Raw genomic sequence first — 20,852 nt, forward strand, 5'->3', positions numbered from 1 at the left:
AGCAGAGAACACCTCAGAGGGTGCAGAGCAATTTGAGGACACTGTAGGTCTGATCCGGTCATGCCCCAGCTTACCAAGACTGAGGAATGAGCTAATTGCAAACAAGAGCTATTTTTAGTTGATTGAGTTATGCCTCATTCACTGACCAGAACATCACATGCTGATGAAAGGCAAGAAGAGATGTCTGTTAGAAAAACATCTGGGTCATTCTGTTTCAAACCTATATATGCATCTGTAGTTTACAAACAGTTGTGTAGATGATTTCATTCTGTTTATGGTATGTTTCCCCTTTTAGATCCAAAGGGGCGATTCTGAACATATCCTCTGCCAGCGGCATGTTCCCGGTCCCACTGCTGACCATCTACTCCGCAACCAAGGTGAACGGTGTTTTAGTAAATCACATCAGAACAAGCATGAGGAATCATTTAAATCTCAGAAATGAGCATAGAACTTGCTTGAAGTTCTATTCTTGGCAGTTTTCAAATGGAATGAGAAGAAAAGGCAGACACCCTGCATTAGTTTCCAGGGAGCAGAGCCAAAGAGGACTGGGTGTTATCAACTTTATAAACGGGACACCAAGATCGCAGATCCACGGATGAGTGTTTCCTCCCACTATTGATAGTTTACTGGTCTCAGGACTGATGTTTGCGCGTCCCAGAGAAAGCTGACCTAGGCCAGTAAGCTCAGTCAATCAGAGCATAATGTTAATGAATCTAAGATTGGGGATTTAATTCATGAATAAATCGCCTTCATACAGCATCAGTTGAAGTATTCAGAACTGAGTAGGATTGCAGCCAGTGGCACTTAAATACACATAATAGGCACACGATAAACAGGGTGAGAGTGTGGATATTTTGCCACATTCAGAATTCACAGATATTTATGGTCACTTATGGGCAAGACAAGAATTTTCCAAAACTATGTAAGATGTTGTACCATATTTCCCCATGTATAAGATGCACTCCCCAGAAAATTTGGGGGTCTGAAAACTGGCTGCGTCTTATACAGTGGTTATAGATTTTATACTTGTATTTCCTGCTTTTTCGTGCTTGTTTTGTGCTCATTAATGAAGACAGTGATTCATCATCAGACACAGAGGAGGACAAGCTAATGGATGGGAGTTTTGACAGTGATGAGGAGTTGTATGAATTTTATGATGAATAAAACTTGAGTTTAATAACTTTATGAAATACATTTTTTTTTCAAATTTCAGGCCTCAAAATTAAGGTGTGTTTTATACATAGGAGCATCTTATATGTAGGGAAATACAGTAATTTTATGTGTCACCATTCACCTCTTCACATTACTACTAGGAAAATAATTGGGAATGCATTTCCTACTGCGAGCAGGTCAATAACATCATCTGCACGTACATTGTTGAGGTGTAGGGTACATCTCTGCAATGGAAATGACTGCTGAGATGCTGAAATTAAATAAGCTTTTAGGGGAAAATGAGCAAAATATAAGACATAATAAAAACGTGCAATGGGTCAGGGAAAGATAAGAGCAAAACGCCTGCCTTCTTTTTCACTGGGCTTTTTTTTGTTGGTTTATTTTTTTTCGTCCACTGGAACAACGTAAACAGTGACTACTGTCTTTTGGAAAAGCTACGTCCCCCCCCCCCCCCGAAATCTCCTTGCTTTCTATATAGCTCTGAAACAGGCAGCGGGCATGTTTCAAATGAACACCAGGTTTCTTGAAGTGATGAGTGAACTCCAGAGGCTGCTGCTCCATGGACACAACACTAATTATTGGGACCCGAGTAGAGTTATTGTCGATACTTTGCATTTCAAGCCTGAGGTTGAGTCCCCATTTGAGCACTGGTACATTGTATTTCACCCGTAGATGGAAAGTTGTGCTGTCAGAAGATGGGCTGCCAGGTTCATTGCTACACTTCTCGGATCCCATAGGGGCAAGGGAATGCTTGCTCTTTTCTTCTCATAGAACAGAGTTTAACAGAATTTATATTGTGTTTCTGTTTGAATAGCTAGTAAGGAAGAGGAATGCCTCCTTTGTTGTATAATCAAACATTTCTTCTTGGAGAGTAATTTTCTGAAAAAAGAAAAGGTAAGGAGAGCCATTACCAGTTAAATCAAAATTTGATCTGGATATTATATTTGATGAGAGAAGACTTTATTTAGTGGCAGATAAAAATGACTTGAGGGCTTCAGGTGTTTTTTGAAGGTCTCTTCTGCATTTGAAGTAAAAAGAATGATTAGAAGCTATAGTGTTAAATGTTTGGTTTATTATTTTTGTTTCCATGGCTACAAATCAGCCACATTGATGTGATGTGTGTGTGTTTTCTTCTCACTCCCGCCCCCTCCCAGGCTTTTGTAGATTTCTTCTCTCAGTGCATCCATGAGGAATACAGGAGCAAGGGCATCTTTGTGCAGGTGAGTAGAGTTTGTTTCAGTTAAGTATTCCTGTTTCTGTGTGGTTTCCACAGCAACTGTTGCCATCTTGGTAACGAAAGAAAATCACATTCCTAAATAAGTGAATGTGATGTTAGCACATTACTAAAGACATGGTTTCTTTTTGCACTTTAAGTGTAGGTTTTTAATTTTTATTTATTTATTTTTTAGTGAGAGGAGGTGAGGTGGAGACAGACTCCTGCATGCGCCCAACCAGGATCCACCTGGAAAGCCCACTAGGGGGTGATGCTCTGTCCATCTGGGGCGTTGCTCCATTGCAACTGGAGCCATTTTTCAGAGCCTGAGGCAAAGGCCATGGAGCCATCCTCAGCGCCTGGGGCCAACTTGCTCCAATTGAGCAATGGCTGCAGGAGGGGAAGAGAAAAGAGAGATAGAGATATATAGAGAGAAGTAAGAGGGGGAGAGGTAGCGATGCAGATGGGCGCTTCTCCTGTGTGCCCTGGCTGGGAATTGAACCCAGGACATCCACACACTGGGCTGACTCTCTACCACTGAGCCAACCGGCAGGGCCTAGATTTTTTTTTTTTTAAGAATTATTACTTAAAATTTTTAAGTCAGGATACACAGAGTACAATTGAATGTAAACAGTTGAAGCATAATTATTGTAGTTCTTAGGGTTTATTTTGAGAGAATTAGACTATTAATATCTCTTACCTGGGCCCTGGCCGGTTGGCTCAGTGGTAGAGCATCGGCCTGGCGTGCGGAAGTCCCGGGTTTGATTCCCGGCCAGGGCACACAGGAGAAGCATCCATCTGCTTCTCCACCCCTCCCCCTCTCCTTCCTCTCTGTCTCTCCCTTCCTCTCCCGCAGCCGAGGCTCCATTGGAGCAAAGATGGCCTGGGCGCTGAGGATGGCTCCTTGGCCTCTGCCCCAGGCGCTAAAGTGGCTCTGGTCGTGACAGAGCGACGCCCCGGAGGGGCAGAGCGTCGCCCCCTGGTGGGCGTGCCGGGTGGATCCCGGTCGGGCGCATGCGGGAGTCTGTCTGACTGTCTCTCCCCGTTTCCAGCTTCAAAGAAATACAAAAAAAGAAAAAAAAAATCTTTTAGCTGCCAGGTACATAAGGTGTGCCATGACTGTTCCAAAGCCACTGTGTAGTAACCATGAGAGAGTGGAACAAAACTGCCTTTCTCTGGAGCAAGGATGAACGCAAACACCAGGATGCTATAGATATAGCAGTGATTTTTAATAGTTTAAAAATTGTAGTAAAGCATACATAACGGAAAACACCACTTAAATATTTTTAAGTATTTAGTTTGGTGGCATTAATACATTCACATTGCTATGCAACCATCAACACCATCCACCTTCAAAACGTTTTTCATCTTCCCAAACTGAAACTCTGTAACCATTAAACAGTAACTCTCCATTTCCTCCTCCCTCAGCCCCTGACAGCCACCATTCTACATTCTGTCTCTCTGAATTTGATTACTCTGGGTACTTATGTAGTGGAATCAGACAGTATTTGTCCTGTTGTGGCTGGCTTTTTTTTTACTTAGCATAGTTTCTTCAAGGTTCATGAATTTCCTTCCTTGTTAAGGCTGGGTAACCCATTGTGTGTATGTTCCTCATTGTGTGTATCCATTCATCTGTTGATAGACATTTGGGTTGCTTCCACCTCTTGGCTACTGTGAATAATGCAGCTATGGACATGGGTGTGCACCTATCTTTGTGAAACCCTGCTTTCAGTTCTTCTGTGTATATCCCCAGAAGTGGGATTACTGGGTCATATGCTTTGGGAGGAAGGGAGGGAATTGCCTTACAGTGTTCCATGGCAGTTGCCCTGTTTTACATGGCCACCAGCAATGCACAGAGCTTCCAGTTTCTCCACATCCTCTCCAATACTTACTCTCTGTTTTTCTAGGTTTAAATATGCAATAGCCATCTCAGTGGGTATGAGCAGTGTCTCATTGTGGCTCTGATTTGCATTTCCTAATGATGTGTGATGTTGAGAACCTTTTCAAGTGCTTATTGGCCCTTTGTATATCTTCTCTGGAGAACTGTCTATTCAAGTTCTTTGCCCATTTTCTAATTGTGTCATTTGCTTTTTTTTTTTTTTTTTCCTGTATTTTTCCGAAGCTGGAAACGGGGAGAGACAGTCAGACAGACTCCCGCATGCGCCCGACCGGGATCCACCTGGCACGCCCACCAGGGGGCGATGCTCTGCCCCTCCAGGGTGTCGCTCTGTCGCGACCAGAGCCACTCTAGCGCCTGGGGCAGAGGCCAAGGAGCCATCCCCAGCGCCTGGGCCATCCTTGCTCCAGTGGAGCCTCCGCTGCGGGAGGGGAAGAGAGAGACAGAGAGGAAGGAGAGGGGGAGGGGTGGAGAAGCAGATAGGCGCTTCTCCTGTGTGCCCTGGCCGGGAATCAAACCCGGGACTTCTGCACGCCAGGCCGACGTTCTACCACTGTGCCAACCGGCCAGGGCCTCATTTGCTTTTTATTATTGAATTGTAGAGTGCTTTATGTGTTCTGGATATTAACGCTTTATTAGATAGATAGTTTGCAAATATTTTCTCCCACTCTGAGTATGAATAGTGTCCTGATTCACAAAAGTTTTTAATTTTGATTAGGTCCAGTGTATCTATTTTTTCTTTTGTTGATTGTGCTTTGGGTGTCATCTCCCAGAGCTGTCACCGCAGCTAATGTCATGAAGATTTACACCTGAGTCTTTTTTTTGTATTTTTCTGAAGTGAGAAGCAGGGAGGCAGAGAGACAGACTCCCACGTGCACCCAACCAGGATCCACCTGGCATGCCCACCAGGGGGCGATGCTTTGCCCATCTGGGGCGTTGCTTGGTTGCAACCTGAGTGCCTGAGGCAGAGGCCATGGAGCCATCCTCAGTGCCCGGGCCAACTTCGCTCCAATGGAGCCTTGGCTGTGGGAGGGGAAGAGAGAGACAGAGAGAAAGGAGAGGGGGAAAGGATGGAGAAGCAGATGGGCGCTTCTCCTGTGTGCCCTGGCCAGGAATCGAACCCGGGACTTCCACATGCCAGGCCGATGCTCAACCACTGAGCCAACTGGCCTGGCCCACCTGCAACTTTTTTTTCAAGAATCTTAGAGTTTTAGCTCTTAATTTAGGCCTTTGGTCGATTTGACTTAACTTTATAGAGACCTTTGATTTTATTATGGAGCTAACAGACATAATGCTGTGAAAATATAATAAAAAATATAAGAGGAAGCAAATATAGGAGTCTTCATGGGTATCTATCTCAAATCAGCTCTTGTTCACCACCAAGAAAGAATAGCTCACAGCACTTCTATGCTTAGGCACATTTTTAACAATATCTTTGTAGAAGCTGACTTTCTTACTTATCCTTTTTTTGCTCTTGCCCATGACCTGCCCCTACCTCTTCACGCTCCCAGTGTTCATTGTGGCTTCATTACTGTGGGCCTAGTATTTCACTTTTTGTACTCTTAAGCCCCAAATGATCAGCCATCTTAATAATAGCTAATGTGTGAGGGAATACTTTTCAGACACAGTGTTGAAGCAATTCCTATGTATCCATTTATTTCATTGCATCTCAAAATGATCTTTCATAAAGCGGTGTGATCATCTTTAAATTTATGGAAATTGGGGTCGAGCCACTTGGCCATATTGAACCAGGACTCAAGTCCAAGTCTGTTTGACACTAAAGCCTTTGTTCTTAGCCAGGGCACTGCTTGCCCCATGCCTTTAGGACAACAATGAGTTGTATACATCATGGTTCTTTACCTCCTAATACTTTAGTGAATTTTTCCAAAGAACAAAGAGATTCTCTTATATAACCACAGCACAGTTACCAACTTTAGAGAGTTAATGTTGATATTTTTATCTAATTTGCCATTTATACTCTAACTTGTAATCCCCATAATATTTTTATGGCATCTTTTCTCCTCCAGTGAAGAATTCAATCTGAAACCAAGTATTACATATTTGTCCTGTCTCTTTAGATTCCTTTAATCTGGAATATATCCATAGGCTTTGTCTTTTGACATTGATATTCTTGAAGATTATGGTACACCTTCATGCTTTTTGTAATTGAACAGATCCTGAAATGAAAATGAATACACGAATTTAAGGACAGAAAGGTTCCCTCAACTGCCTCATTGAAGCTGCAGCCTCTGCCTTAAAAATGTGTGCTGGCTACACTGGTGAATTTGATGCTCATAAAAGGCAGATTAAACTTCATGTCTAGAATTCCATATTGTACAAATAGCTGAGCCTGGTGTCCTCTGGATCCATGTTTTCCAAAGCATGGTTGTGAGTTGTCCTGATCATTTTTAAATGTGAAAGGGAATGTTTAGTACACAGGTGACTACATGAAAGAATCTCTAGCACGTGGAGGTGCAAGAGTCAGTGTTTGATGATTCTTCTTTTTTTTTTAATTTAGCAAAAGAGAAAGACAGAGACAGACAGGAAGGGAGAGAGATGAAAGCATCAACTCATAGTTGCAGCACCTTAGTTGTTCATTGATTGCTTTCTAATATGTGCCTTGACTGGGGGGCTCCCGCTGAACCAGTGACCTCTTGCTCAAGCCAATGACCTTGGGCTCAATCCAGTGACTATGGGGTCATATCTGTGATCCCACGCTCAAGCTGGTGAGCCTGCACTCAAGCCAGTGACCTTGGAGTTTCGAACCCGGGTTCTCAGCGTTCCAGGTCAATGCTGTATCCACTGCGCCACCACCTGGTCAGGGCAGTGTTTGAGTCTTGAATACCAGCCGTGCAGCACTGGGCATCTGTCCTTCTACTGCTACACTCCATGATAGTAAGTTGTAGTAGCCTTTCTGTTCTGAATCAAGGTCCCCAGGATTGTTTTGTGAAGGTCAGATACCTAAGCAAGCTACTCTGGTATCCACTGGGTGAGAAAAAATTTACCAAGTAGCCTCCAGGGATTTTTTTTTTAATAGGCTGAGCAAGGACAAAACATCAGCTTTGCTTTATGGCTTAGTTAATTACTTTTAGTTTGGGGTTCTAAATTTTGAAGACCAGGACACTGCCCACATCTGTAGCTACAAGATGCAGTGTTTCAACTTGGTAATATTTATAATGGTGAGTTGTTGACCTTAAGCAACTTTTAAAATTTGCTCTGCCCAAACTACTTCCTATCTTCTTGACCCTGTCAATGATGGATTCAGTGTTGCTTATTGGGTTTTTGTTTTAATTGCTTAAAGATGTGCCTAGATGACATTTCAACATATAAGATATTTACTTTTATATAATTTGAAATGTTCCTTATAAAATACTGGGCAAACCCAATCTGTGGTGGTGCAGTGGATAAAGCGCTGACTTGAAATGCTAAGGTTGCAGGTTTGAAACCCTGGGCTAGCCTGGTCAAGGCGCATATGACAAGCAATCAATGAACAGCTAAAGTGAAGCAACTATGAGTTGACATTTCTCGCTCTCCCCTCCTCTCTCTGTAAAATCAATAAATAAAATCTTTTTAAAAATTAAATAACTGAGCAAGTAGCTAGACCTCTAAGTTTGCCTTCATTTAGATTGATGATCTTGCTTAAGCTCAGAAATATCTAAACTTTTGGTTGAAACTCATATTACATTGTCAGCTCCCTGGTGTAAATTTGCTGGACTGGGAAAGGCATGACAGTGCTGTCCATAGTGAAGTGTTCTGTAGCTAGTTCCTTTAGTAGCTCTTCTATGTGCTTCTATGACATTCTAAGTACTGTTCTAAGTAATTCTGGCTCTTACTGGAGCTTATGGTTCAGTGGTTGAATTTAGTTTTCTGTACTGCTTAGCCTTCCTCCTGCCACGGCTTCACACATACCTGATGCGTGAGCCATACTGACCTACTTACGGTTCCCTGAGAACATCATGCTTTCCTTGGCTCTTGCTAGGCCCAGTGCCCAGTGTTCTTGCCTCTTTGTTTACCTGGTAAGCTCCACCACTTCATTTAAGACTCAGCTCAAACATTATTTCATCTTCGAATCCATTCCATCCTCTACTAGGCCATGTTAACCATTTTGACTTTAAACCATGTGGAGAGAAATGAGTACCCTTTCCAGAATAGAATGCACATTTCTTAGTTGGGAAAATGTGACTTGGAATTCCTGGGTATGCGTCTCTTGTCTCCACCTCCAGAGCCAGGAGTTTGTCTACTGATAGCTGAATGAGGAGTTAACTTGTAGCACCATCAAGTGGCTCAGCCAGGCAGTGCAACTTAATTCTTGTACAAGATCAAAACAGTCCAACTTTTGCCAGATACAGAAATATAAAGAAGGGGATTATAATATAATTAAAACATTGGGGGTTATCAGACCATCTCCGTCTTGAGAACCTCAAGACTTTACAAGCTTATGATCTCTATCTGCAAACTATTTTTTAATCTTCCCTTTTTTTAACCAGGAAACCTGAAGCATAGCGATGTGACATGTTTGCGTATGTTCTTCATTATTTGAGACAGAGTACATGTGTGTACTCTATTTCATTTTGTCTGCTCCTCAGCTTGGTGCATGAACTCTTCTTAGCCAGTGAGAGCCTCAGTAAACTCAGCATTTCCTACTGTGATACTTGGAGGTCTCTGGTTTGTGCTCTCATATGTTATATCCTTACAGCAACATGATTTTAAAATTAAAGGCTTTTTTGACAGCCTGACCAGTGGTGGCGCAGTGGATACAGCATTTACCTGGAACCCTGACGTCCCTGGTTTGAAACCCCGAGGTTGCCAGTTTGAGCATGGGCTTATTGACTTGAGAGTGTAGTTTCTGGCTTAAGCACAGGATCATCAACATGATCCCACAGTTGCTGGCTTAAACAAGGGGTCATTGGCTCTCCTTGAGCCCCCCAGGTCAAGGCATGTATGAGAAGCAATCAATGAACAACTAAAGTGAAGCAACTACAAGTTGATGCTTCTCATGTCTCTCCTCCTCACTCTCTCCTTCCCTTCCTGCCTGTATGTCTGGTTGCAGTCCTTCACCCATTCTTGGGGGTGGGAAGAACACAAAGCAAAAACAAAAGAGACATGGGAACATCCTTCCAGCTCTCAGCAGGAAGGGAAACTGTAGTGAGGAACACATCTCAACTTGATTTCTACCTCAAGTAATGGAGTGTTTAATTTTGACCACCATGTGTTAGAACAGATCCTCCCCTTTAGTAGGAGTCTCACTGTGACCGATACCCTTTTCTCTCACACCTGTGAGATAAACAGAGTACAGTTACAGTTTGATGAACAACCATACCCACATTAATTACAAACTCTAAAAGAAACCTCTTGAACAGCAACTCAGGACTCATCCTAATAGGGTTTCCTTCTAGTCTTCGTTGAAGCACATCTGAAATGCCGCAAGCATGAGCAATAAAGACCCTGACACTAGATCAGTTTCTGTGAAGGGAGGTACTCGGGCTTGTCATCCCACTGCGGTCGTGTCGAATGTCTGTTGGCTGCTCGAGCCAAAAGGGGGCAAAGGGAGGTGGTCCTAGCGTATTAACAGCAAAGTTTATAAAGCTCAGAAGCAGTGGTACACCTAAAGTTTATGTAATGTTATTAATCAGTGTCACCCCAATAAATTGAAAAACAAAACAACCTCACGAGCGGAATGGGAAGAAGCCAAGGAAGGAAAGTGGTGCCGGCCCAAGGCGGAGAGGGTGAAGTGTTTACTGTCGAGGGGCCAGAGCTGGTAGAACAAGCTTAATTAACTCAGTTGTGGGAAAAGGCAGTGTTACTTCTCTAGAAGAATAAGATGTCAAAAATTTCATACGTGCAGTTCTGTGAATGTTCAGTCAGAATAGACTCTCCGCTCTGTAGACTTCTGTAATGCCTTTTTCTTTAAGGTTCAAAAAGGTATCATTCTGATTATATTTAATATGTTTTTCCATTCTCAAATTCTGTTTGAGAAACTGACTTACCACATGTGTTTTATGCTGTTGTGTATTCTGTCAAGCTGGCTTTAGATAACTGCATCTGTTTTCTCTCTCTACATGTACAGACACTATATTTCCTCAGAATGTTTCTGCCACTCAGCAATCAAGCATCCCTGTGAATTCTGAATGACCTACTTAATCAATGGCATTTTTTTTCTGTGGGGGTGTTGCCTTTCTAGAGTGTCCTGCCATTTTACGTAGCTACAAAACTGGCCAAAATCCGAAAGACAAGTTGGCACGTACCCTCTGCAGAGATGTATGTGAAGTCGGCAATGAAAACAGTGGGGTTGAAATCCCGAACCAATGGATACCCGATCCATTCTCTTATGGTAGGTAGATTTTTAAGTCCCAAATCAGCACTTAGGTTTGTGGTGGTTTTTTTCCCCATCGAGTCACAAAATAGTATATGATATATTAACATATATGTATATTGTCTAGACTTACTAACGAGTCATCTGTGTTTTATTTTAAATACCCAAGAACTCTAAAATCCACCTATAAATTTTAAAAAGAAGGTAGAGTAAAACATAAGATCATGTGTTTTAATTTAGCTCAAATTGTAGGCTGTGATTACATATATATCTCCCCGTTTCTTTTCCTAGGGCTCAATCTTCTTACTCTTGCCTTCTTGGTTATATTTTAAAATAAGCATGAATTATGGCAAGTCCACGCGGGCTCACTACCTGAAGAAAGCCAAGAAGAACTAAGCATTGATGACAGCACCACGTGACTCGGCCAGACCTCCTGACTGCGCATGCTCGCTGCAATCCCCCCCCCCCCCCCAACTCCCAGATCTCCAGTTGTCCTAGTTACTAATGAGGCTGAATGTGGTCATAATCGGGAAGAAAGCAGGAGTTCTTGACATATGTTCTGGATGCTACCAGCATACTTTTGTAGTTTAAAGTAAATGCTCCTATCAGTTGGCTATAGAACTAATGATACTAAGAACAACTTAACAGGAAGGAGCACCAGTATAGCAAATCACAAAACGATAGGGTCAGGCATAATGCCCAACCGTTTCACCTGACCCAAATGCCAATGGTAATTCTTGTATTGCCTCTGAAACAGACTTAAAAAGTCACGGCCAGCTTACTTGTTTTTAACACTTGGAGGGACTGGAGATGAACAGATTCACTTATGGGCAGACGTACTTCAAGCTTTTCTAAAGGCCAGTTTGTATGATCATGTTGAACTATTCTTTTTCAAAGTAGCTAATGACATAAAAATCATTCACATAATTTGGAGTTTTTCTTACATATGAAACCTATGAAAATGCGCTTTCCTCTAATACATATTTTTTCTCAGTTTAAATGCACGTAACTACTGAACACTATATGGTATGATTGATGAAGGTGACCAGGCCAAATGAACACTGAGCCTGGCAGCTGCTAGACTGTGGGTCGCTAACACCCTGACCCAGGAAAGCGGCCTGCTGACCCCAACCGCCTTGGCTCTTGCACTAATACTGCTCTTTACATATGTAAACAAGAGGCTATTCCTAGAACAGTAATGATGTCAGAGAAGGGGCATTTCACTTTTAAATAGATACTCTACAGATAATGATGTAATTGGTTTTAATGAAAAAGGTTATTAACTACGGTATTGATTGAAAATATATTTCTTTGGTGCTTGGAATTAAGGCCATTTTTATACTGGCTTAATATAGATGAAGGCTTACATTTATTTTATCCTGCTACATAATAACTTGTTTGGGGAAATTGCCAGGCAATAATTCATTATTGTGAAACATGTAACCTGAAAGGTAGCTCTTTCCCTACGCTGTGATTCCAAGGCTCTGAGGTTTAAACACCAGTAAATTAGCAAACGAAAAGAATTTAATTGAGGTATGGAAGTGTTTCTAGCTTTTAATTTTGTCAGCTAAAGACATAAAACAAAAACAGAAGACCAAATTACCATCATTATATAAAACACATTTTAGCATACAAAAAGTAGCAAGAACATAATCTCAAATAGTAATAGTCACTTAAATCGAATAAAGTTAGTTAGCTTTACGAAAAACATTGCCTTTTTCTTTCTCTCATTTTGTTGAAACCACAATGACTTGGGCAATACTTCATTTGCTTGCACACTCTGGTTGGTTGGTTGGTTGGTTGGTTGGTTGGTTGGTGATTGTGGTGGTTATTGGTGGAAAGTTGGCAGAGAGAGAGAGGAATAGGTTTACAGGTATACAAAATAGCTTTTCTTTTATCCCAGTTAGAAACTAGTTATATTTTGGCTAAGAAATCCCTTAGCAATTTCAAAACTTCTGAGCTATGGCTTTGACTTCTTCAACTGAGTACATTTCTTTGTGGATTTGACACTCAAGGTTGAAAATGATGAAATGAAAATCTATGTTTCCAGGCACATGAAAGAAAAATTGTGCTGAAAGAGAAACTAATGTTCTCAAAACCTTCAACAGAGTGAAGCCTAATTTTTAGACTTAATTCTATATTGACTTGTCTGATATGTACTAGAAAAGGTTTAAACCCAAAAAGCATAGAAGATAGTATTAATTATTTATGTACAGTCAGCAGAACATAGAAAGTAGATATTAATTGATTCTTTCATGGCCCTTTCAGTGAAATAGCATAGGGGGACCATGGGAGGAATTATCCTACACACAAAAGGCTGTGTGCCATTCCAATGTGTCCTTGTGTTGCTCCCACAAACACTGAGAATAAATGAATAAGTGCTAAAGGTGATATTACTGTCTCCTCAAACATGGTCCTGCCCTAAAGAGATAAATTCTGATTTCTCATGTGATATTTATTGCATCAAAATACAATAGAGGCCCTAGCTGAATGACTCAGTGAATGAAGCATCGTCCTGGCCACAAGAGGTCACGGGTTCAACCTCTGTCAGGGCACATAGGAGAAGCAATGAGTATGCAACTAAATGGGACAACTAAAGTGAAACAAATTGATGCTTCTCTCTCTCTCTCTCCCTTCCCCTCTCTCAAGTCAATGGAAAAAATTGAAAAAAATAATTGAACTTTATATGGAGTGAGCACCAATACCAATACAAATGGTGCTGATTCAGTGTGGAAGAAAAGGTTTATTGTGATAATATCTTATAAGAATAAAATGAGCTTAAATAGTACTATAATTAACTTGGTCCATCGACATAAAAGTTACCCGAGATTTAGATGGTCATAGACTCTGCTACTTTGCTCTGCTGTTTACTCGTGTCAAAACAAATTATCAAAGCTTTTTATTTTTAATTGAAAATGTTGGAAACGATGTTAATTTTTAAAAAGTATTAAGGACTCACTACTTTGTGACAGTCTGATGTTTTTAGATCAGCATGTTTGTGTCACTCATCTCAAGAAAAACGTGCAAGTGGACAGACTAAATTCCCTTGTGGAAATGTAGGTTTTCTTCCTGTTGAGACTTGTAGGGAGACATCTAGCAACGGAACACACGTCCAGCATGAACACAGATAGATGAAACAATTTTAATGTGATGCATGATATACTACAATTTTGTCCACTCTCCTTGTATGTGGGTCATTGAAAAGCAAACTGGGTCCCACAAGGGGTAATCCTGGAAGGATATAAACAAGTTTGTCTTGTTAGAGAAGGTTCTCGACACACCATTGTATGTGTTGATGGAGTGCTAAACTAACCATGTGCCATTTACTCCTCTGGGTGTTGGAGAAACTGCAATGAACACAGCAGACAAAAAGTCTTGCCCAGATACTGCTTACATTTGAGCTGGGAGAAGGGGAAGGAGCCAAGGAGGGAAACAGATAAAAGCAAACGGAATAATAAGGTATGACCTGTGTGCTATGGGAAAAGATAAAGCATGGTTAGGCTAGGGAATCTGTGTTTGGGGTGGGAGGCTTGTGGTTATAAGTAAGTTACTCAAAACAGGCTGTCGTGAGGGGTTGCCTTTGAACAGTCTTGAGTGAGTCGTTCAGTTGTATACGGGGAGAGCATTTCAGTCAGACCAACCTGTGCAAAGAGCCCAGGGCAGGGAGAGAGCACACACGGTAGCTTGATCATTGTACCGTGGTTACTTAAGAAAAAGCCCTTCAGTTTTAGGAAATACACAGTAGAGTATTTAGGAATAATGGGACATTCTATATACAATATAGTCTCAAAGGGTTAGAACAAAATTAATATACACAGAAAATGAGAAAGCAAATGTGGCAGAATATTAATGCTTGGAGAATTGAGGTGAAGGGTATATGGAAATTCTTTGTCCTGTTTTTGCAAATGTCCTGTAAATCATACATTGTTTCAAAATAAAAAGTTTAAAAATACTTTGTTATGTTTTCCAAACGATTGCATTGTGGTCAGAGAACGTGAGTATGATATAGTTGGGCAAGTTATAATCTTTCTTTACCTCAGTTTTTGCCATCTGGAAAACAGAAATACTAATGGTGCCTATCTCAGAGATTGCTGGGCACAGAAATTAATATTTTTAAAGTGCATCCAACTTGACATAAATATATATAAATGTTGTAGGAGGCTGAATAGTGGCCCCCAAAGATGTCAGGTCCTAATTCCTGTACCTTGTAAATGTTACCTTATACTTTAAAATGGGTGTTTTCAGGTGTGATTAACTTGGGGATCTTGAGATGAGATTTTTTTAGATTATCCGGATGGGTCCTAAATGCAATCACAAGTATCGTTAATAAGAGACACAGAGAAATATTGCACACAGAAGAGCATAAGGCAGCGTGACCAGGGAGTTGGAAATTGGAATAATGCAGCCACAAGCTCAGGAATGCCATCAGCCGCTAGAAGCTGGAGGATGCAGGCCCTGCCAACACCTTGATTTTGGCCTAGAAACTGATTTTGGACTTCTGACCTCCAGACTGTGAGAGAATAGTCTTGTTTTAAGCCTCTGGGTTGTGGTCATGGTCAGCAGTCTTAGGAAAATGCACATGTAAAATTTTTTATTACTACCTATTTTTAGAAGTTTTATGAGACTGACTTTATGGCTAGCTATAGCCAAATTTTTAAGTGTATCGTATGTACTAAGAGGAATATATATATTTAATCAAGCTCCTTCTGTTCAAATCTTCATGTGTTTACTAGTCTGCCTGATCTATCAGTAATCAATGATGTTTTGAGTTCTCTCACTGTAATGGTGGATGTCAATTCCCTTTGTTTCTACAATTTTCACTCTACATATTTTGAGGCTATCTTGTTAAGTAAATAAAATTTAGAATTCTTTCATCTTCTTGGTGAGTTGAACTCTTAATCATCTAGTGACATCCTTGTTGCTAATATTTTTTTTTGTTAAGATGTTTTCTGTGATATCAATGTAACTACCTCCGCTTTATTTTGTGAGTATTTAGTAGTATGCATTTTAAAATCCTTTTGTTTTCTATTTTTCCTACATGTTTGTATTTCAGTTTTGTCTCTTGTAAACCAAATAAACCTGGGGTTTTTGTTGGTTTTGTTCTGTTTTTGGCAATCTCTGCCTTTTGTAGGCAAGTTTATTCCGATTACATTTATTGATTCCTAAAATATGAAGACCTCTATTGTGTTACTTAATGCTATTACTGTATTTTATGCTTTTTCTTCTACCTTCTTGACTGTTTTATTTTACTCCATTTCTCCCACTTACTAGTTTGAAAGTTTTACACTCTATAAATTTTTCTCTTGAGCATTTTCACTTTATACTCAGTACAATATAAAGTTATCTGGAGCCATAACCCCTTCTTTAAGAAGACATGGTCTTTAGAACATTATAATTCTGATCAGCCCTTTCCTGCCATATGTTTTTGTGGCTAGGATTTTCATTTGTTTTTAAACCCCATAAATTAGATGTTTTTGTTATTTTATACAAACCTCATTTATTTTATAGCAGTATATTACATGTTTATCAATTTGTTTGCACACCTCTCTTGCATCTCAGATCTTGTACATGTCATAGTTTAATAGAAACCATTTTGTTGTTGGTGGTGCTATATTGAATGAGTAAAAGTGTGATTTAGAGAGACAGAGAGAGGAAGGGAGAGACAGACAGGCATTCATTTGTTGTTCCACTTAGTTGTACATACATTGGTCGCTTCCCATGTGTGCCCTGACAGGATCAAACTCGCAACTTTGGTGTATCTGGATGACAATCTAACCGGCTGAGCTAACCAGCCAGGGCTTGATGGCATCTCTGGGTTAATGAAATACCTCACCATTCCACTGACTGGCTTCCGTTGTTGGTGGTCAGTGTCAGTATGGCACTCTTTCCTAGGTGTTCTATCTCTGGCCACATTTACAGTATCTTTGGCTTGGCATTCCTCAGTATTATGACATTTAAGTGTGGAATTTTAAAAAATGTATCGTACTTTGTTTATATTATGCTTTATCTCATAATTCATGTCTTGGGTCTTTTCTGCAAAATTCTCATTGTCTTCAAGTCTCTAGTTATAAATGTCATATTTGATTCTCTTTCATAACCTTCCTCACATTTTCGATCTTTCTTGTCTCGTGACCTGCATACTACATAATTTGTTTGCATTTATATTCCAGTTCCATAATTCTTCATATATCATATTTTCTCCGTTGTTAAAGCTGGTCACTGCTATTTTTGTTTTTCATTTTTAAAAATTCTAGTTGGTTCTTGTTTAAATCTGCCTGGTCATTCCTGATAGTTTTGTAATGCTCATTATTCAGACTCAGTTTTAAAATCTTATGAAAGTTATTTCACACATTGACATTTTATATTCCATATCTGGTGATTCTTACACCTGAAATTCTTAGCAGTCTAACTCTATTGTTTGTGTTTTTCCTATCATTCAAAGTGGTTTGTTTCCTTCTATGTTTGGTATTCTTATTTTGAAATCTTATTTGGTTGGTTTTTTTTTTTTTTTTTTTTTTTGGTTTTTTTTTTGTTTGTTTCTGAGAGAGACAGACAGAAAGGGAGAGAGATGAGAAGTATAAACTCATAGTCATGGCACCTTAGTTCATTGATTGCTTTCTCATCCATGCTTTGACCGGGGAACTCCAGTTGAGCCAGTGACTTTTGGGCTCAAGCCAGTGGCCATGGGTCACGTCTATGATCCCACACTCAAGCTAACAACCCCATGCTCAAGCTGGTGAGCTTGCACTCAAGCCAGATGAGCCTGCATTATTTTGGGTATTTTTTCAAAATGAGAAGTGGGGGGCAGCAGACAGACTCCCACATGCTCCTGACAGGGATTCACCTGGCATGCCCACCAGGGGGCAATGCTTGGCCCATCTGTGCTATTGCTCCACTGCAACCAGAGCCATTCTAGCACTTGAGGTAGAGGCCATGGAGCCATCCTCAGTGCCTGGGCCAGCTTTCCTCCAATGGAGCCTTGGCTGCAGGAGGGGAAGAGAGAGAGAGAGAGAGAAAGGAGAGGAGGAAGGGTGGACAAGCAGATGGGTGCTTCTCCTGTGTGCCCTGCACTCAAGCTGGCAACCTCAGGGTTTTGAACCTGGGACTTCAGCATCCCAGTCTGACACTATTCACTGTGCCACCACCTGGTTAGCCCTACTTGGTTGATTTCAATACAGAGAAGAATCCTGAGGGCAAATTGGCATGTTCTTCAGAAATCAATTTTTTGCTTCTTGTCTGTGGGGAGTCTGGGAATGCTAGCAGCCTGGCACTACCGTCACTTTGCTGGAGGTACCTGACTCAATGCAGGAGTCTCAGGCTTAGTTCTCACCTTGTAATGATTCTAAGAGTTACTTTTCTGCTAATGCTGGTTCTGGTGTTTTCCTCAAGGGGCAACCACTGGTTTCTTATTTTCTTACTGCAAGTTCTTCTAGCTCTGATTTTAGTTTCTTATACTCCATACTCCCCCCTCCCCCCGGTTTGATTTGTTTTCTTGCCCTTGGAGATTTCACTTATTTTTTGTGACTTCAGCCTTGTATTAAGTTGTATAGAGTAGTTCAGATTAATTTTGCATGAGTTTGGGTAATTACTTGTTTTACATTTCTTCTAGGTAGAGACTCAGTATGGTGTAAGCTAATAGGTATGTGATTGAACAATAAAGGGGAATTTTGACATTTCTGCAGAGAACAGAGAAGCCATGCACACAACTTCAGACTGGCATTCATAGAGAGGGACATGGTGGCTACTCTGTATTTGTTCTAATTCAGCCAGAATTCAGTTGTATTATTCAGCCATATGGCCAGAAGCCTCCAGTGAGTTCTCCATCTTTTTTCTCTGTGTGTGCTTCAGTTTGGATATTTTCTATTAATTGTCATTTTTTTAAAAGAAATGGTAGGGCCTGACCTGTGGTGGCGCAGTGGATAAAGCGTCAACCTGGAAATGCTGAGGTCGCCGGTTCGAAACCCTGGGCTTGCCTGGTCAAGGCACATATGGGAGTTGATGCTTCCAGCTCCTCCCCCCTTCTCTCTCTCTGTCTCTCTCTCCCTCTCTGTCTCTCTCATCTCTAAAAAAAAAATGAATAAAAAAAATTAAAAAATAAAAGAAATGGTAGGCTGTATATTTAATTTTCATTTTAGGTTTACAGGAAAATTGAGCAGAAAGTACACAGAATTCTTACATTCCCTAATATATTTCCACCAACCCTTCACTTTTGAAGTCATTGAAGAAAACCAGCTCTGAGGTCCCGGGAGAACACTCCATATATCATTCCAGTGATAGTCCTCTGTTTCTCCTAATCTGGCTTTCATTCTGCCATGTATTTGCAGTGAGATGGTGACATCCTGTAGCATATGGTTCAGTTTACTCCTTTGTAAGTGGGACTAATATTTATACTACCTCCATCATGAGGTGGTTCTGAAAATTAGGTCAGTATGTAATTAGGACAGCACTTGGCATGCAAGACACTCTCAATAAATGTTAAAAAGTACTTTTATTTGCTATCATTTAGAAATAAGAAATGTGTAAATGTTGCCTGCTCTTTTTAGGGGTAACTATCAGAATAATTTTTGGCTTTCTGAACGCTATACTTTAGAAACTTGACATAATTCCCTTTTCGCCATAAAGCCTTCATTGATGACTATCACCTCTAGTGATCTATCCTGTCCCAGATTTTTGTCTACTGGCCACAATTTCACATCCAACTATACTGTTCTTTAATTACACCTCACATAGTTTACACTGTAGTTCCTGGAAGATTTTATCTCTGGCAGCATCTGCAACCGTGCTGGGCACTGAACAGGAGGAGTTCCTGTCTGGAGTCTGGGGAACCATTCTCCCTCCTTCAGCGTTATTTAAAGTTGGCCAAGATTTGAAAGCCTCCACACATACACACTGAAGAATTGGCAGGTTCCTGTCCCTCCCTCCGTCCTCAAGCTGTGAACTGCTAAGTCTTGGACAGTGAGAGATAGACTGGGAATTTCTCTCTGCAACACCTTCACTGAGAGCTATTAGCATGACATGCCATTATTTTCCTTGGACTGAGTTTTCTCAGGAATTTAGCAGCAGGTGGCACATGGTTGAAACAGGGAATGTTGGGCAAGTCTGGTGTGAAAATTGGCAACTGAAAATAGGCTGCAATGTGTGACTCACCCAGAATCATTTCTAAGAGCTACCAACACTTAAAATATTGATCAGTGTTGCCACCCTCAGGGTAACTGATGAGTGGAAAAGTAATCACCTAGGAAACAGGCAACTGGAAAAGGCAGAGAGAACTCTTGAAAGTTCTTGCAAAACGAAACCAGGCACTGCCCAAGACCTGCTAACACAGACTCTTGATAGGGGGCCTGGGATCTTCAGCTTTTAAAAGTATTCCCTTAGTGACTCAGAAGTTGGCCTTCCAACCACGTTATGAGAAATGCTGGTTTCAGAGGAAATGCAAGGCAACTGAATAAGCAAAACCTCCCAGGACTTTAGGAGGGCTGTCTCAGGTAAAGAAACAAGGGAGTAGCACTAGAGCAAGTGGTCCAAATCAGAAGAAAAACAATTATTTACAGTTCAAGGCCAAACCTGGGGCCAGTCGCTTGCTAGCCATTGCTCCCAATCCCTGATATCATAATCATGCTATAATGTCAGCACTCAAATAGACACTATATAGTAATTTGAACAGGAATAAAATAAAGAATTATTGACCATAATAGGGAATTACCTGCAGGGGAAAGGGAAAGTCTAAATATACAGAAACAGTAAATAGAGGAAGCAGCCACTTAAAGGTTCCTCTAGGTTGGTCTACCTGTAGGCTGAGGCAGAACACAAAGGAAGGCACAAATCTGGAAGCCCACTCACCTGTCAGAAAGTACAGACCTATGTTGTATCTTTCAAGTCATCTGCTCCAGGTGAGGGTGTCACAGGGTTTTCAAGCAAAGGACAACTAGTCTTCTAGACAAAGGAAGGCAAGCTACTTCCACTGCCAAGGGAGGCTCAGGGTGACCTGGGTATTAACAATTGTCACTTTTATCTGGGCCCACGCAGATGTCTCAAGTTTTGGGATCCCATTCCTTCCAAAATAATGCCTTAATTTCACAAGAGAAACTTAATAGGGCTGTTAATTCAGATACCATTGCAATTCAGCCCATATTGTTGCCAAACAGGACTAGCCATCATGCATTGAAGAGCCCACTGAGAGTCACACGCTGGAATCAGTAAGGAGAGCCCTTTCCTCCTCTAATGTCCCTCCAGCAGCCTCTACTGATGATATACTA

At 41.0% G+C, this 20,852-nt stretch overlaps 1 protein-coding gene across 1 annotated transcript in view; it reads left to right on the top strand.

Annotated features, from left to right (window-relative positions):
• HSD17B12 (hydroxysteroid 17-beta dehydrogenase 12) overlaps window positions 1–14,548 on the top strand; it is a 158,050-nt gene extending 143,502 nt beyond the window's left edge. The window contains exons 8-11 of the mRNA XM_066251322.1: window positions 296–377; window positions 2,328–2,393; window positions 10,465–10,614; window positions 10,888–14,548. Of these exons, the coding sequence (XP_066107419.1) occupies window positions 296–377; window positions 2,328–2,393; window positions 10,465–10,614; window positions 10,888–10,992 (403 nt within the window). The 3' untranslated portion in view covers window positions 10,993–14,548. The remainder of the gene's footprint in view (window positions 1–295; window positions 378–2,327; window positions 2,394–10,464; window positions 10,615–10,887) is intronic.
• The last annotated feature ends 6,304 nt before the right edge of the window (window positions 14,549–20,852 follow it).

This window comes from Saccopteryx bilineata, chromosome 1, assembly GCF_036850765.1.
Source record: "Saccopteryx bilineata isolate mSacBil1 chromosome 1, mSacBil1_pri_phased_curated, whole genome shotgun sequence".
Lineage (NCBI taxonomy): Eukaryota > Metazoa > Chordata > Mammalia > Chiroptera > Emballonuridae > Saccopteryx > Saccopteryx bilineata.